This window comes from Schistocerca cancellata, unplaced genomic scaffold (genome assembly GCF_023864275.1).
Source record: "Schistocerca cancellata isolate TAMUIC-IGC-003103 unplaced genomic scaffold, iqSchCanc2.1 HiC_scaffold_782, whole genome shotgun sequence".
NCBI classification, from domain to species: domain Eukaryota; kingdom Metazoa; phylum Arthropoda; class Insecta; order Orthoptera; family Acrididae; genus Schistocerca; species Schistocerca cancellata.
This window is the reverse complement of record NW_026046793.1, coordinates 4,284,288-4,302,634: the sequence shown is the minus strand read 5'-3', so window position 1 is coordinate 4,302,634 and position 18,347 is coordinate 4,284,288. Positions and strand designations below refer to the sequence as shown.

General features: G+C 42.6%; 1 protein-coding gene across 1 annotated transcript; it reads right to left on the bottom strand.

The window, feature by feature from the left end:
- Positions 1 to 897: 897 nt before the first annotated feature.
- LOC126143164 (ribosome-binding protein 1-like) lies at positions 898 to 8,807 on the bottom strand. Its single transcript, XM_049915363.1, has 2 exons — positions 8,730 to 8,807; positions 898 to 3,138 (listed from the first exon to the last, which is right to left on the bottom strand). The coding sequence occupies exons 1-2, from the start codon at positions 8,805 to 8,807 to the stop codon at positions 898 to 900; spliced, it is 2,319 nt and encodes a 772-aa protein (XP_049771320.1).
- Between the last annotated feature and the right edge of the window lie 9,540 nt (positions 8,808 to 18,347).

Below are 18,347 nucleotides of genomic sequence, written 5' to 3'. Positions count from 1 at the left end.
TTAGCAAATGTAACAGACCTCTAAAGAAACTGCCTACACTACACTTGTCCACTCCCTTTTAGAATAGTGCTGTGTGGTGTGAGATCCTTACCAGATAGGACTGACGGAATGCATCTAGGAAGTTCAAAGAAGGGCAGCACGTTTTGTATTATTGCAAAATAGGGGAGAGAGAGTCACAGACATGATACAGAATTTTGGGTGGACATCATTAAAACAAAGGTGATATCTTCTCACGAAATTTCAGTCACCAACTTTATCCTCTGAATGCTAAAATATTTTGTTGACACCCACCTACATAGGAAGAAACGATCGCCAAAATAAAATAAGGGAAATCAGAGCTCTCACTGATAGATACAGATGTTCATTTTCTTTTGCGCACTGTACGAGAATGGAATAATAGAGAATTATTGTGGAGGTGCTTCAATGAATCCTCTGCCAGCCAGTTAATTGTGATTTGCAGAGTATCGATGTCGATCTTTTATAAGAGTTGGCTTAAAAGTGTAACCAGCAACAATCAGATTGTCTCAGGGAAACAGTCAAAACGAACGCCAAAGGTAACTGGCTTCAAACATCTAAATATGATGTCACAATGTGCCATGCAATTTCATACGAAAATGTATGCTCCCGTAAAACTTTCAGTACTGTCCAAATTGTGCACCTTTTCCCTTTGGACACACAAGTACGATCAGCTCAACATACGGTATACTAAAAATAACTTTGTGGCTGACATTTCTGCATGTTGAGTGTTAGCACGAAGTGACAGCCAGTTACAGTTCTTTGTCAAGTTCCATTTGCTCAATCTGTTGCCTTTTCTGTAGATTCACGCAGAGTCTTGTTGTCAATGTGGCTCTCAGCACATAGCTAACACTGACCCCTCCCATCCTGTCTTGTCTCAACTCATTGACTCCCCTCGTCCCTGCCCTCTTCTCGCCTCCACTGCCCTGCCCTCTTCTCGCCTCCACTGCCCTGCCCTCTTCTCGCCTCCACTGCCCTGCCCTCTTCTCGCCTCCACTGCCCTGCCCTCTTCTCGCCTCCACTGCCCTGCCCTCTTCTCGCCTCCACTGCCCTGCCCTCTTCTCGCCTCCACTGCCCTGCCCTCTTCTCGCCTCCACTGCCCTGCCCTCTTCTCGCCTCCACTGCCCTGCCCTCTTCTCGCCTCCACTGCCCTGCCCTCTTCTCGCCTCCACTGCCCTGCCCTCTTCTCGCCTCCACTGCCCTGCCCTCTTCTCGCCTCCACTGCCCTGCCCTCTTCTCGCCTCCACTGCCCTGCCCTCTTCTCGCCTCCACTGCCCTGCCCTCTTCTCGCCTCCACTGCCCTGCCCTCTTCTCGCCTCCACTGCCCTGCCCTCTTCTCGCCTCCACTGCCCTGCCCTCTTCTCGCCTCCACTGCCCTGCCCTCTTCTCGCCTCCACTGCCCTGCCCTCTTCTCGCCTCCACTGCCCTGCCCTCTTCTCGCCTCCACTGCCCTGCCCTCTTCTCGCCTCCACTGCCCTGCCCTCTTCTCGCCTCCACTGCCCTGCCATCTTCTCGCCTCCACTGCCCTGCCCTCTTCTCGCCTCCACTGCCCTGCCCTCTTCTCGCCTCCACTGCCCTGCCCTCTTCTCGCCTCCACTGCCCTGCCCTCTTCTCGCCTCCACTGCCCTGCCCTCTGCTCGCCTCCACTGCCCTGCCCTCTGCTCGCCTCCACTGCCCTGCCCCCTGCTCGCCTCCACTGCCCTGCCCCCTGCTCGCCTCCACTGCCCTGCCCTCTGCTCGCCTCCACTGCCCTGCCCTCTGCTCGCCTCCACTGCCCTGCCCTCTGCTCGCCTCCACTGCCCTGCCCTCTGCTCGCCTCCACTGCCCTGCCCTCTGCTCGCCTCCACTGCCCTGCCCTCTGCTCGCCTCCACTGCCCTGCCCTCTGCTCGCCTCCACTGCCCTGCCCTCTGCTCGCCTCCACTGCCCTGCCCTCTGCTCGCCTCCACTGCCCTGCCCTCTGCTCGCCTCCACTGCCCTGCCCTCTGCTCGCCTCCACTGCCCTGCCCTCTGCTCGCCTCCACTGCCCTGCCCTCTGCTCGCCTCCACTGCCCTGCCCTCTGCTCGCCTCCACTGCCCTGCCCTCTGCTCGCCTCCACTGCCCTGCCCTCTGCTCGCCTCCACTGCCCTGCCCTCTGCTCGCCTCCACTGCCCTGCCCTCTGCTCGCCTCCACTGCCCTGCCCTCTGCTCGCCTCCACTGCCCTGCCCTCTGCTCGCCTCCACTGCCCTGCCCTCTTCTCGCCTCCACTGCCCTGCCCTCTTCTCGCCTCCACTGCCCTGCCCTCTTCTCGCCTCCACTGCCCTGCCCTCTTCTCGCCTCCACTGCCCTGCCCTCTGCTCGCCTCCACTGCCCTGCCCTCTGCTCGCCTCCACTGCCCTGCCCTCTGCTCGCCTCCACTGCCCTGCCCTCTGCTCGCCTCCACTGCCCTGCCCTCTGCTCGCCTCCACTGCCCTGCCCTCTGCTCGCCTCCACTGCCCTGCCCTCTGCTCGCCTCCACTGCCCTGCCCTCTTCTCGCCTCCACTGCCCTGCCCTCTTCTCGCCTCCACTGCCCTGCCCTCTGCTCGCCTCCACTGCCCTGCCCTCTGCTCGCCTCCACTGCCCTGCCCTCTGCTCGCCTCCACTGCCCTGCCCTCTGCTCGCCTCCACTGCCCTGCCCTCTGCTCGCCTCCACTGCCCTGCCCTCTGCTCGCCTCCACTGCCCTGCCCTCTGCTCGCCTCCACTGCCCTGCCCTCTGCTCGCCTCCACTGCCCTGCCCTCTGCTCGCCTCCACTGCCCTGCCCTCTGCTCGCCTCCACTGCCCTGCCCTCTGCTCGCCTCCACTGCCCTGCCCTCTGCTCGCCTCCACTGCCCTGCCCTCTGCTCGCCTCCACTGCCCTGCCCTCTGCTCGCCTCCACTGCCCTGCCCTCTGCTCGCCTCCACTGCCCTGCCCTCTGCTCGCCTCCACTGCCCTGCCCTCTGCTCGCCTCCACTGCCCTGCCCTCTGCTCGCCTCCACTGCCCTGCCCTCTGCTCGCCTCCACTGCCCTGCCCTCTGCTCGCCTCCACTGCCCTGCCCTCTGCTCGCCTCCACTGCCCTGCCCTCTGCTCGCCTCCAGTTCACTCCACTCCCTTGATCACCATTCTGACAGTCATGAAGTTAACTGTATTCAAACTATATTAAAGCAATATATTTTCTGGCCAAAACAAATTGGGTTTCAGAGAAAAAATTATGATTTAGTACTGTGGTACATGTAGTACAAACTTACTTTCACTGATTCATTGAATCTCTCTTTTTTTCTTGTAATTGCATGAAAAGATAGTTTTTATCAGTTTATGTGCAGTTTCCTGTTCAATTAATGTAACATGTTTCCTCGTTCTTGACAACTTAACACCTTAACATTTCTTCATACTACCTTATGGAGAAGGAGAAGAAGAATCCTGTGATGGAAGCAAGAAAATCACTGATGATAGTTGTAAATCTCATGAGGATGAGGGAACGAAGGACTTTGAAGAACTGAATCTAAGCCCTAAGGATTCGAACCTGCGACTGCAGCAGCAGCACGGCTCCGGACTGGAGCGCCTAGAACCGCATGCCCCATTAGAATACAGTGTTATTGTGAGTGTGGGCTCTGGATGTCAACAGTGAAGGGTAAATCTTTGGATTATTTCACAAATAATTGTGGTAAAAGACTTGAGCACCATGTATTTTTTGAAGAGTTAGTTTCAGAATGTATATAGTGGTTTACACCACATGTTTTCCTAGTTAATAGTCAGTTCCTACGCCCAGTAAATCTGTTTCATAGCTGCAGTGGAAGAGTTATTTTTGAGGGGAAACACCTAAAGGAGCATGCAGATAAGAAGACAGTCAGCCAGGTATCTCTTGGTATCCCCCTACAATTTTTACCCTCCACGCTGCCCTCCAATACTAAATTGGTGATCCCTTGATGCCTCAGAACATGTCCTACCAACCGATCCCTTCTTCTGGTCAAGTTGTGCCACAAACTTCTCTTCTCCCCGATCCTATTCAATACTTCCTCATTAGTTATGTGATCTACCCATCTAATCTTCAGCATTCTTCTGTAGCACCACATTTCGAAAACTTCTATTCTCTTCTTGTCCAAACTATTTACCGTCCATGTTTCACTTCCATACATGGCTACACTCCATACAAATACTTTCAGAAATGACTTCCTGACACTTAAATCTATACTCGATGTTAACAAATTTCTCTTCTTCAGAAACGCTTTCCTTGCCATTGCCAGTCTACATTTTATATCCTCTCTACTTCGACCATCATCAGTTATTTTGCTCCCCAAATACCAAAACTCCTTTACTACTTTAAGTGTCTCATTTCCTAATCTAATTCCCTCAACATCACCCGACTTAATTAGACTACATTCAATTATCCTCGTTTTGCTTTTGTTGATGTTCATCTTATATCGTCCTTTCAAGACACTATCCGTTCCGTTGAACTGCTCTTGCAAGTCCTTTGCTGTCTCTGACAGAATTACAGTGTCATCGGCGAACCTCAACATTTTTATTTCTTCTCCATGGATTTTAATACCTACTCCGAATTTTTCTTTTGTTTCCTTTACTGCTTGCTCAATATACAGATTGAATAACATTGGGGAGAGGCTACAACCCTGTCTTACTCCCTTCTTAACCACTGCTTCCCTTTCATGCCCCTCGACTCTTATAACTGCCATCTGGTTTCTGTACAAATTGTAAATAGCCTTTCGCTCCCTGTATTTTACCCCTGCCACCTTTAGAATTTGAAAGAGAGTATTCCAGTCAACATTGTCAAAAGCTTTCTCTAAGTCTACAAATGCTAGAAACGTAGGTTTGCCTTTCCTTAATCTTTCTTCTAAGATAAGTCGTAAGGTCAGTATTGCCTCACGTGTTCCAACATTTCTACGGAATCCAAACTGATCTTCCCCGAGGTCGGCTTCTACCAGTTTTTCCATTCGTCTGTAAAGAATTCGTGTTAGTGTTTTGCAGCTGTGGCTTATTAAACTGATTGTTCGGTAATTTTCACATCTATCAACACCTGCTTTCTTCGGGATTGGAATTATTATATTCTTCTTGAAGTCTGAGGGTATTTCGCCTGTTTCATACATCTTGCTCACCAGATGGTAGAGTTTTGTCAGGACTGGCTCTCCCAAGGCCGTCAGTAGTTCCAATGGCATGTTGTCTACTCCGGGGGCCTTGTTTCGATTCAGGTCTTTCAGTGCTCTGTCAAACTCTTCACGCAGTATCGTATCTCCCATTTCATCTTCATCTACATCCTCTTCCATTTCCATAATATTGTCCTCAAGTTCATCGCCCTTGTATAGACCCTCTATATACTCCTTCCACCTTTCTGCTTTCCCTTCTTTGCTTAGAACTGAGTTTCCATCTGAGCTCTTGATATTCATACAAGTGGTTCTCTTATCTCCAAAGGTCTCTTTAATTTCCCTGTAGGCAGTATCTATCTTACCCCTAGTGAGATAAGCCTCTACATCCTTACATTTGTCCTCTAGCCATCCCTGCTTAGCCATTTTGCACTTCCTGTTGATCTCATTTTTGAGACGTTTGTATTCCTTTTTGCCTGCTTCACTTACTGCATTTTTATATTTTCTTCTTTCATCAATTAAATTCAATATTTCTTCTGTTACCCAAGGATTTCTACTAGCCCTCGTCTTTTTACCTACTTGATCCTCTGCTGCCTTCACTACTTAATCCCTCAAAGCTACCCATTCTTCTTCTACTGTATTTCTTTCCCCCATTCCTTTCAGTTATTCCCTTAAGCTCTCCCTGAAACTCTGTACAACCTCTGGTTCTTTCAGTTTATCCAGGTCCCATCTCCTTAAATTCCCATCTTTTTGCAGTTTCTTCAGTTTTAATCTACAGGTCATAACCAATAGATCGTGGTCAGAGTCCACATCTGCCCCTGGAAATGTCTTAAAATTTAAAACCTGGTTCCTAAATCTGTCTTACCATTATATAATCTATCTGATACCTTTTAGTATCTCCAGGGTTCTTCCATGAATACAACCTTCTATCATGATTCTTAAACCAAGTGTTAGCTATGATTAACTTGTGCTCTGTGGAAAATTCTACCAGGCGGCTTCCTCTTTCATTTCTTAGCCCCAATCCATATTCACCTACTATGTTTCCTTCTCTCCCTTTTCCTACACTCGAATTCCAGTCACCCATGACTATTAAATTTTCGTCTCCCTTCACTATCTGAATAATTTCTTTTATTTCATCATACATTTCTTCATCGTCTGCAGAGCTAGTTGGCATATAAACTTGTACTACTGTAGTAGGTGTGGGCTTCGTATCTATCTTGGCCACAATAATGTGTTCACTATGCTGTTTGTAGTAGCTTACCCACATTCCTATTTTCCTATTCATTATTAAAGCTACTCCTGCATTACCCCTATTTATAATAATAATAATAATAATAATAATAATAATAATAATAATAATAATAATAATAATAATAATAATAATAATAATAATAATATTCCAGTCATTAGATGGTAAATTGATAATTATTTATGTATTCCATCTGTCAAGTTGATTGTTAAATGTAGCAGTGCCTTCCTTACCATATGAGAAAATGTGAATAAACAAGCTAATTATTTTAAATTAATTCTTGATGAGCGATTAAGCAAATTTAATTTACATAAGTGAATTGTCCACTTAATAGACTGGTGTAGCCATTTAGATGTTCAGTACATCATTGTACCATCTCTTTAATATCTTGTGTCAATACTAGTCATTTTAGCAATTTTTATCTCAAATTTGCTTATAGTATTGCCTAATATTTGTTTGTAAATCACTTGTCAAAGCTCTACTTGTAAAGAATTCACAGTTCGTTGGTGTTTGCTATGTTTTTTTTTAAAAAATGTTAGTACACTCTGGACATTAATAATGTTGTATTTTCAGTACAGTTACTAAAATTATTTAGTATCCCATATCATGGCTTGCAATGTTCTGCTTGTCTTTATAATATGTATGTATTGATTTACACTTGTGTCCCCATGTTACATATTATTTTGTTCCCGATCTTATATAAAAACAAAACAGTGATTTATATACTTATTAATCTATTTTTGTATATTTATTGTCTATTTCTGTCAGAAACAGGCATCCTTGTGGATGCTTTCTGTGTTATCCAGTGGTGGTGTAAGTTGTAAGTAGTTCTACTATCATTTAGAATGAAATAAAATACTGTTTGACGTGTACAGCTGTTTTAATCCATCTCCCTCTGAATATGTGTCACTTTCAACTTGTTTCATGTCAGGCAGTGTTTGTTAATTTGATGTGGCATCGGGAAGCAACCTCAAAATGTGAAACACTTACAGTATTTTTGTCCATAAAGTTCAGGAGAAGGCTGTGTGGGGTAATTACTGTCATCAGATCCACAACACTGAAGTAGTTGTATTTGTGTGGTTATACCCAACATTAAAATAATTTTCCAGTAAGCAAAATTTCTTTTATGACAACATTCTGAAACAGAAATTTCTAGATATTCCCATGTCAGGACACTTAGCCATTCAGCAGGTCTTCCATAGTCTTTGTTAGGAACTAACTGTCTTAAGTAATACTGTGGCATTATTTTACATATAACTGCTAAATATAAAGAACATAGGTGGTGGGGTCTAACAGACAGCTCCCAGAAATGGCAGAAGTTTAGAAAGTTTGATTTTATCCCAAAACTCAAAAGGGCAAGTAAACCTGAAAAACATTATGTAAGAATTTCCTGATCATTTTGTTGTGGTTGTCATGGAGCAACAATTGGATCTACAGTGACAAGACACAGAAGCTGTGATGTGGTAAATAAACGGATGCTCATGTTGAGGCTAGGCTAGGTACCACATTGGTATAGGATTCTCTCTCTCTCTCTCTCTCTCTCTCTCTCTCTCTCTCTCTCTCTCTCTCTCTCTCTCTCTCTCCAGGGAAGTGCAGCATAATATTTCTGAAGCTCTGAGCTGTATGTGGAATTGTGTGGCTATTGGAAACGGAGCACGAGGTGCCTATGATCTACTTCATGGATTCCTTGCTCGATATTGGAAAACAGGAAGGTATAAACTCCCATTCTTAATGCTGCCTTCACTGTCCTGTCTCTGAAAGTAAATGTTTCACAGGGAATCAGATCATTAGTGCAAGGATTATAGTCTCATTTACGCCAACACATGAACGCTAGAGTGAGAGACTGATTGCCATTTAACATTCACTGATCTGCAATTAGAAAGATCTATTGAATTTTTCAACATCAATGCTACAGGTAAATCAAACATACTGGTGCCAGTTTCAATTTTATTGATTCAAAGTACTTATTATACAAACAGGATGTTGAGAGAGATGACAAACGAAAGATTCAGTCGTCATTCAGTGTAAACAAAATCCTAATTCTACATGGGAGCTGTCTTAGGTGTTTGTGGTTTAGGCAATGTGCTATGCATAATTCAATTGCACAACAAACTACAGTGATGCTCATGGTGATCTGTAGTAATCTTCTGTCTCTTATCTTTTGAATACATCTATAAAATTTTATGCTGCAATTAAGTTTTTTTTCCCCCACAACCAGGGAACTGACACATGCCAGAAGTCTGATATCATATTGTCATAAAAGAACTGGAAGAGATTGTTTCTTTGATTATGGGGTACACAAACATTTGCTCTGAAATTTGGGTATGTCCTGTTGGTTACATTTAATCTTTTGAAAGCTATTACGCAGCTTACTGCATGCACTGGAAAGGCAGGGATGCCTTCCAGCATAATTGAAGGTTTGTCTCCATCCTTCAGGAGGTACACAGACATTCTTCTCTTTCCTCTCTTGAAATGAATATTCATTATCTATACCAAAAAATGTTACCAGTACACATCAAGTATACAGTTCTTGCACAGGGTGATAAGCATATAATACAATGTATAATTGTGCCGACTTCTGCATCCATCTAACATCGTCCTCACTTGTGAAATGTCAGATAACAGCCATATACTCATAAACATACGTGATAACTGACTCATTCGACATCCATCTCACTTGATTTGCATGAAATACTGGTTTTATTTAAATTTTAAATGGCTAATCACCACACGATAAGACCACAGGGTTACTTTGGAGTATCCATCACAGCTCGTAGATTGAAATAAGAATTTTAAAAAAGGTAAGTTACCAGTTCATTTTCATTACTCTTCTTTGGCATTGTATCTCTTCTCTGTAAATTTTGTCAAATTGTTCTTCTTTCAATAGCTTCCTGCCATCTTTAAGTAAAGCAAATGCAACTCATGTAAGGCATACCTCTTTCTTCAGTCTAAAATATCATAAATTGTTCTGATAGAATACTGTACACAATTATCACCACTTGGAAGACAGTCTGTTAATGTGACTTGTTTTTGCCGCATCTGTATAATTGCTAATAGAAAATTTTACGTTTGTACTTAATGGAAACAAAGTGAGGTGCCTTTTACTATTTTGTATATTCCATATTGTTCGACCATTTGTCATTTATGGGAGATAATCTTAATTCTGATGATATGTTTTTGCTTCATTATAGTGTCCTGGAAATCCCATCTATAATGAACTGAACAAATAAATGAACAGTTGAAAATTTTGATGTAAACTTGACTAGAAGTTGAACAGAATGGACAGTGTCTTGAAAGGATCATCAACAAAAGTAAAACAAGGATAATGGTATGTAGTCGAATTAAGTTGGGTGATGCTGATGGAATTAGATTAGGAAGTGAGACACTTAAAGTAGTAAAGCAATTTTGCTATTTGGGGAGAAAAGTAACTGATGATGGTCGAAGTAGAGAGGATATAAAATGTAGACCAGCAATGGCAAGGAAAGCATTTCTGAAGAAGAGAAATTTGTTAACATCGAGTATTGATTTATGTGTCAGGAAGTCGTTTCTGAATGTATTTGTATGGAGTGTAGCCATGTATGGAAGTGAAACATGGACGATAAATAGTTTGGACAAGAAGAGAATAGAAGCTTTCGAAATGTGGTGCTACAGAAGAATGCTGAAGATTAGATGGGTAAATCACATAACTAATGAGATGCTATTGAATAGAATTGGCGAGAAGAGGAGCTTGTGGCACAACTTCACTGGAAGAAGGGATCGGTTGGTAGGACATATTCTGAGGCATCAAGGGATCACCAATTTAGTACTGGAGGGCTGCGTGGAGGCTAAAAATTGTAGAGGGATCTCAAGAGATGAATACACTAAGCAGATTCAGAAGGATGTAGGCTGCAGTAGGTACTGGGAGATGAAGCTTGCACAGGATAGAGTAGTGTGGAGAGTTGCATCAAACCAGTCTCAGGACTGAAGACCACAACAACAAAATGAATGAGTAGTTTTAGATCTGTCTCTCCATCATCACAATATGTGGATGCTTCTGCCCTTCCTTTTTAGCTATACCCAACCTCTCTCTCTCTGCTCTGCGGAAAAGAAACTTTCAGGTCTAAATGCTTGGGAGAGTTTTGTTTCCCTGTTGGCAGTACTGTTTTTTTTTTTTACATTCTTGCTGGCTACAGTTTTTCTTCCACATTTTTAACAAAATTGTCAGGACATCATAAGTGTAACATATCTACACCTGTACAATGACTTGTGTACCACCAAAACTGATAATGGGCGTTCGTTATCTGTGTGGTCAGAGAGTGAAAAATGTACCTAAAATCAGAAGCATGCCATACTTGTTGCAGCGTTACTAATAATTTAAATAAGTTTTCATTCTTATGGGCCTTGTTTTGTCCTACACAGACACAGGATCGCATTTCATTATAACAAAGGAAAAAAGATGAAAATCGGCAATATACGTAAGTCAAGATCTTCATTTTGAATATTTGTGGTTTTGGAGTGTTAAAGGAGTGGCATGTCAACACGAGGTAAAGAAACGTAATGTGACTGCAGTGTAACGTGTATTTTTTACCCTAGGATGCATATACAGGGGCTCCGAGGCCCTTGTATGTCTTCATTTTTAAAAAAGTTCTGTAATTTTTTGTTTGATTTCAAACTGCTTTCCAGTACTCTTTCACTAACACTGTGACATTCCTCATATCAAGTCTGAACAAGATACCTTTTAAGTTTTTTGTATAATTCAATACGTTTACCCATACACCGTGAATGCATAAGCTGGGCTTCAGAAGCCCTCACACATTTATAAATGTTCTTTAGCCTATATTGTCTTCAAAATTTGTTTGGGAGCAGTTATTAATTCAACATTAACTGTAGTGTATTTCCAGCAACAGGAGTGCCAACAGCAGCAGTAGCTGTAGTAGTAATAGTATAACTAAAAAATAATAAACACTACTTTCACAGATTGGCAATGTCGGTGTATTATTGATCTTTTTGCTATCAAATGTTTTATTATTGCATAGTATTGTTATCCTGTGCTGCTCTTGTCAGCCTCATTGTTACTGTAGTTTGTTTGTTGCTGCAAGGCCCATATTGTTACAAGTATGACTTGTTTAGTGCTGCACAAGCTGCTGCTGGCCTTTTGCTATGGCTTCGACACGCAAAGAAAGAGAGTCAGTACTTGCAAATGCAGTTAGTTTTGAAAGTGTTGTGGCTCAGTGGTTTGAAGAAGATGATTCTTGCGAGGAAGGAAATATATTTGAAGATGCAAGTAGTGAAGAATCAGCCAATGAACCTGCAGATGTGAATATTGAGGCAAATGACAGTCCTTCCAATAATATTACTTCATCAGAGTCTGAAAATGAAGAACCACCACAAACAGGTATAGAAGACCACACATACATTAGTCGGAATGGAACGATTTGGAAATTAGATCCTCCTGCAACTTTTCGTACGCCTGTCCGTAATATCATAAAGAAGGCGCCTTGTCCAGCCCGTGGTTTGAAAACCTGTAAACCTAAGGATGCCTGGGACTATTTCATCTCCAAGGAAATACTAGAGGAAATCATCAACTGCACAAATATTGAAGACAGAAGTGTGGCTACTTTACGTGGTAAAATGTGGAAAAACGTTTCGCTTGCTGAAATGGAGTGTTTTCTTGGTCTTTTACTGCTGTCTGGTGTTGAGACGAGTTGGGATGTCCCTATTAGACAATTATTCTTGGATGAAAAGGCAAATCCTACATATAAGGTCATCATGTCAGTAAATAGATTCAAGGATATAAGGATAATGATTAGATTTGATGACAGGCGTACCCATGAAGCTTGATCTGCAGATGACAAACTTGCAGCTGTTCGCTATGTATGGAAACTATTTCTTGACAAGTGTAGAAATAGAATGATTCCCAATGATTCGCTCACAGTTGACGAGCAGCTAGTCCCATTCCGTGGAAGATGCAGCTTCACCCAGTATATGCCCTCTAAACCAGCCAAGTATGGCATAAAAATATTTTGGTTATGTGATGCTACATCTGCATATGCTTTGGACGAAATTGTTTACACGGGAAAGCCTCGTGATGACTGGGTGTTGTGTGCTGTCCTTAGGTTAGTTAGGTTTAAGTAGTTCTAAGTTCCAGGGGACTGATGACCATAGATGTTAAGTCCCATAGTGCTCAGAGCCATTTGAATTTTTTACACGGGAAGGAAGCCCCATGAACCTACTAAGAAAAATCTTGGATTGAATGTGATGAAAGATCTTGCTAAAAGCATTGAAGGATCATCAGAAAATATTACTGTTGACAACTTCTTTACTAGTGTGCAGCTGGCAGAAGAGATGCTTCAGAAGCAAATTACAGTGGTGGGAATAATCAAACAAAATAAACCAGAAATTTCTAATGAGATGAAACCATCTGCCTCAAGAGCGATTCATTCCTCTTTGTTTGCATTTAGAGGTGACATTACAATGGTGAGTTATGGTCCCAAAAAGAAAAAGTCTGTAGTTCTCATTAGCACAATGCATCACGACAGAAACACTGATGAAACTCATGCAAAAAAGAAACCAGATATAATAAAGTTCTATAACTCTACGAAGGGTGGAGTAGATCAAATGTACCAGAAGATTCGTTATTACACTTGCAAGAGTCAAACAAGAAGATGGCCATTTGCATTATGGATGAATATGATGGACGTCACAGCAATGAACAGTGAAATTTTATTTTCCGCCCAACATCTGACATACCATAGTGGAAGAAGTGATAAAAGGCGTTTGTTCCTAAGAGATTTAGCAGAGGAAATGGTAAGACCACTAATGGAACTTTGTATTCAGATTCCTAATCTTCCAAATAAAATCGTTAATGCCATGCAAAGATGTGGTGTTCAAAAAGATGTCATATTGCTGAATCAACTACCTGGTTCAGGAAAAAGAAGATCCAATTATTGTCCACATAATAAATGCAGGAAAACTGCTATGACATGCATTAAGTGTAAAACCAACATTTGTAAGGAACATAGTGGCGTTCTGTGCTTCTTATTTGTCACATGCTGAAAACTAAAAAAATTCCAATTTTATATGAACAATGAATAATAACTTTTTGTCAAAATATTGCCTATATACATAATATTGTGAATGAGTATGTTTTAATTGAAGAAATTGGTTGTAATAAATATTATAAAATGTAAACTGCAACTTATAAGAGAATTAATAAAATTATTTGTACAGGGTGTTTCAAAAATGACCGGTATATTTGAAACGGCAATACAAACTAAACGAGCAGCGATAGAAATACACCGTTTGTTGCAATATGCTTGGGACAACAGTACATTTTCAGGCAGACAAACTTTCGAAATTACAGTAGTTACAATTGTCAACAACAGATGGCGCTGCGGTCTGGGAACCTCTATAGTACGATATTTTCCACATATCCACCATGCGTAGCAATAATATGGCGTAGTCTCTGAATGAAATTACCCGAAACCTTTGACAACGTGTCTAGTGGAATGGCTTTACATGCAGATGAGATGTACTGCTTCAGCTGTTCAATTGTTTCTGGATTCTGGCGGTACACCTGGTCTTTCACGTGTCCCCACAGAAAGAAGTCACAGGGGTTCATGTCTGGCAAATAGGGAGGCCAATCCACGCCGCCTCCTGTATGTTTCGGATAGCCCAAAGCAATCACACGATCATCGAAATATTCATTCAGCAAATTAAAGACGTCGGCCTTGCGATGTGGCCGGGCACCATCTTGCATAAACCACGAGGTGTTCGCAGTGTCGTCTAAGGCAGTTTCTACCGCCACAAATTCACGAAGAATGTCCAGATAGCGAGATGCAGTAATCGTTTCGGATCTGAAAAATTGGCCAATGATTCCTTTGGAAGAAATGGCGGCCCAGACCAGTACTTTTTGAGGATGCAGGGATGATGGGACTGCAACATGGGGCTTTTCGGTTCCCCATGTGCGCCAGTTCTGTTTATTGACGAAGCCGTCCAGGTAAAAATAAGCTTCGTCAGTAAACCAAATGCTGCCCACATGCATATCGCCGTCATCAATCCTGTGCACTATATCGTTAGCGAATGTCTCTCGTGCAGCAATGGTAGCGGCACTGAGGGGTTGCCGCGTTTGAATTTTGTATGGATAGAGGTGTAAACTCTGGCGCATGAGATGATACGTGGACGTTGGCGTCATTTGGACCGCAGCTGCAACATGGTGAACGGAAACCCGAGGCCGCTGTTGGATCACCTGCTGCACTAGCTGCGTGTTGCCCTCTGTGGTTGCCGTACGCGGTCGCCCTACCTTTCCAGCACGTTCATCCATCACGTTCCCAGTCCGTTGAAATTTTTCAAACAGATCCTTTATTGTATCGCTTTTCGGTCCTTTGGTTACATTAAACCTCCGTTGAAAACTTCGTCATGTTGCAACAACACTGTGTTCTAGGCGGTGGAATTCCAACACCAGAAAAATCCTCTGTTCTAAAGAATAAACAATTTTGTCCACAGCACACTTGCACGTTGTGAACAGCACACGCTTACAGCAGAAAGACGACGTACAGAATGGCGCACCCACAGACTGCGTTGTCTTCTATATCTTTCACATCACTTGCAGCGCCATCTGTTGTTGAAAATTGTAACTACTGTAATTTCGAAAGTTTGTCCGCCTGAAAATGTACTGTTGTCTCAAGCATATTGCAACAAACGGTGTATTTCTATCGCTGCTCGTTTAGTTTTTATTGCCGTTTCAAATATACCGGTCATTTTTGAAACACCCTGTATATGTTGTATGTAAATGGATGTAACTAATAAAAATTCACTCTTAGACTTATTTTAAAAAAAATTAATAAAATGTTAATCAGGCCCACCAGATCCTGTTACTGTATCTTAGGAATCTTTCAATATGACAATAAATTTGACAGAAATAAATTTAACTCCAAAGAACGGTTATCTGAAAAGAGGAAAATTTTAAATTAGGGCAGGGCCTTGGAGGCCCTGCATATGCATTCATGTGTGTTTTTGGCACCATGCATCCTAGGGTTAAATCAGTCTATGCTACATCATTTTTTTGTAAAAGCAAAATTAAATTAATTGTCAGTTGTTAACAATGAAACATGCTTCTCAGTTGGCAATGGTAATAATAGTTTTATACAACACAATCATAAGCAATGACTAGAGACCAGATTGAATGCGATATAAAAATCTCTAAATACGTATGAAAATGTTTAAAATATGCTTGGAAAGTGTCAAACATGCGAGATCAACTAATAAAATAACATGGTACCGTCGGCGTTCGTATATACCATGAAGCTAAACCTGTGTATATGGATCGCAAGGAAGAACGTCGGCCACGCGAAATATCGGGACATATAGAATTGTGATTCATGATCTATATACCTTGTAGTAGAGGTTAAGCTGTGCACTTTTTCAGATAAGTTTTTAAAAAACTACAAAAAGAAAACGCACGTCGTGTTTCAAATGATATCCCTTCCATGCTAAGTGCTTCAGTTTGTAACCGCGTGACTACTACGGTTGCAGGTTCGAATCCTGCCTCGGGCATGCATGTGTGTGGTGTCCTTAGGTTAGTTAGGTTTAAGTAGTTGTAAGTTCTAGGGGACTGATGATCTCAGAAGTTAAGTCCCATAGTGCTCAGAGCCATTTGAACCTTCTATGCTATTGTTGACAGGAACAAGAGAATGCGATGAGAGTTAGTCGCTGCGATACAGCTGATGTGCACATATCCAACTTCGAGACATATCGCACTGGGGGGTAGGTATAAGCACTCTGAAATATTTTATTTCAAAACATCGTACAATCAGGAATTTTTCGAACAAGATTTACGTATAATTAATATTATCGGACCAAAGTATCGTTTACAAATTATTTTACATTTTGCTTCTATTGTATGCGTAAACGATCAGGTACTGTTAGATATATGCGGCAGGAAGATTGTGTCTTCGATCACTCAAAACATGCTTATAACCAGAAAAAGGTAACTGGGCAGTATTTGAAGTTGCGTGTTACGTTGACAGTTTATAGCGAAAGTTAACCTGTCTCATTAATGAAACTATCAATTTGGGACGAAGGTTTAAATACTGCGTTATCTTCCAAACATTTTTCAAATTTTCTATAAATTATCTCGGGAATACGTCCTTCAATGAGAATTTCACTAGACTAATTTTGTTCATTAACCGAATAGGTTCATTCAGCATCAAACCTCAAGTTCCAAGCTGTTTAATACCAGCAGGTATGTGGGGAAAAATGTGTGTTAATCATAGCAATGTTTTCTTTTTAATACTATAAATATTAAATGCTTCCTTGCACTGGAAAACTGCCAAAGTCTCTACACCATCAAAGTCGTTTACTACGCCTCTGATGGCCACGAAATAATGATTTTGAAACAACACAGCTTCGGCCGACGCACCCCAACGAGCTAGCATTAGTTCTGGAGGTAAAGGCAAGTTTGGTAGTTTTTCTTTGTAAGTCTTGATGTAAGGATGTGCGTTAAGGAAGGCATTCTTTGTGGATGAATGAAATTTATTTAAATTCCCAAACATGGAATGTTCTACTTCAGCAAGGCGATGTACTCCATGAGCAAAGCACGGCTCATGAATCAAGTTGGAATGAAATACTTGGAGGGCTTACTACTTTGATAATATAGGGAGCAGCATCTCAGAAAATCACAAACACCCTTTCATCTGCAGAAGACTCTGGAAATATTTTTGTTGTGGATTGGCAAGAGAGCCGACCCTGTTTTGAGAGGAAGTCGAAATGCACGCGTTTTAGCTCACGCAGGCTGGCGTAAGGTCTGGAACAGGTCAAGAAAATTAGACTAACAAAAAATGACGTAGCTGTGGAATACTTAACTTTAATCCACAAAGGGTAAACATCGCTCTTGACGGTACATGTGTTTCGAAGTTGGACCTAGCAGATGCGTACGTGCAAATACCGGTGGACCAAGAATCCCAGCGTGTGTTGGTGGTTAACACGCACTGTACTGATTCAAAAGACTGCCATTCGGGTGTGCATCCGCCCCTGCATTGTTTCAGCAATATCTACAAACTGTTTGTGCGTCGGTCCCTACTGCAGCGAACTATCTGGACGATATTGTGATCTCCGGCAAGACGGAAGAAGAACATTTAGCCAATCTCAGAACGTTATTTCAGGTCTTGCGACAAAATGGTCTTCGCTTGCGGAAGGACAAATGTGTGTTTTTTGCTCGTGAATTGCCATATCTGGGACATGTACTCAATGCCCACGGGATACATACCAGTCCAGAGCACCTCCGTGCCATACAAGACTTGCCTTCGCCGCAGAATTTGAAGCAGCTACAGAGTGTGCTGGGAAAAATCAATTATTATCATAAATATATCCCCCATGCCTCTTCCATTTCAGCTCCGCTTCATCGCTTACGCCGTAAAGGTGTTCCGTTCGTCTGGACGACGGAATGCGAACGCGCCTTTCGCCAGTTGAAATTGGCGTTGCTTTCTAATACTTGCCTTACGCCATTCGATCCCCAGAAACCCCTTTTGTTGATGGTGGATGCATCAGATTTCGGGATCGGTGCTGTGCTTGCGCACAAAGATGGTTCGCATGATCGCCCTATTGCCTTTGCGTCCAAGTTGCTGTCGTCTGCGCAAATAAATTATTCACAGATCGAGAAAGAAGCATTGGCTCTCGTATTTGGTGTTACTAAGTTTCATGATTTCTTGTATGGTCGTCACTTTACCATCATCACAGACCACAAACCTTTGACATCGCTTTTTCATCCGACTAACCCCGTACCTCCACGTACAGCGCAGAAATTCATTCGCTGGTCTATTTTCCTTTCGCAGTACCGCTACGATATCTTGTATCGGTCCACTGCTAATCACGGAAATGCTGATGTGTTGTCCCGTTTGCCTGTTGCTCAGGATAGAGCATTCGATTCGTCCGAACTTGCTTGCATGTTCATTGATTCGGAAACCGATGACGTGGTCGACTCGTTTCCGATTGATTTTCGTCGTGTAGCTACAG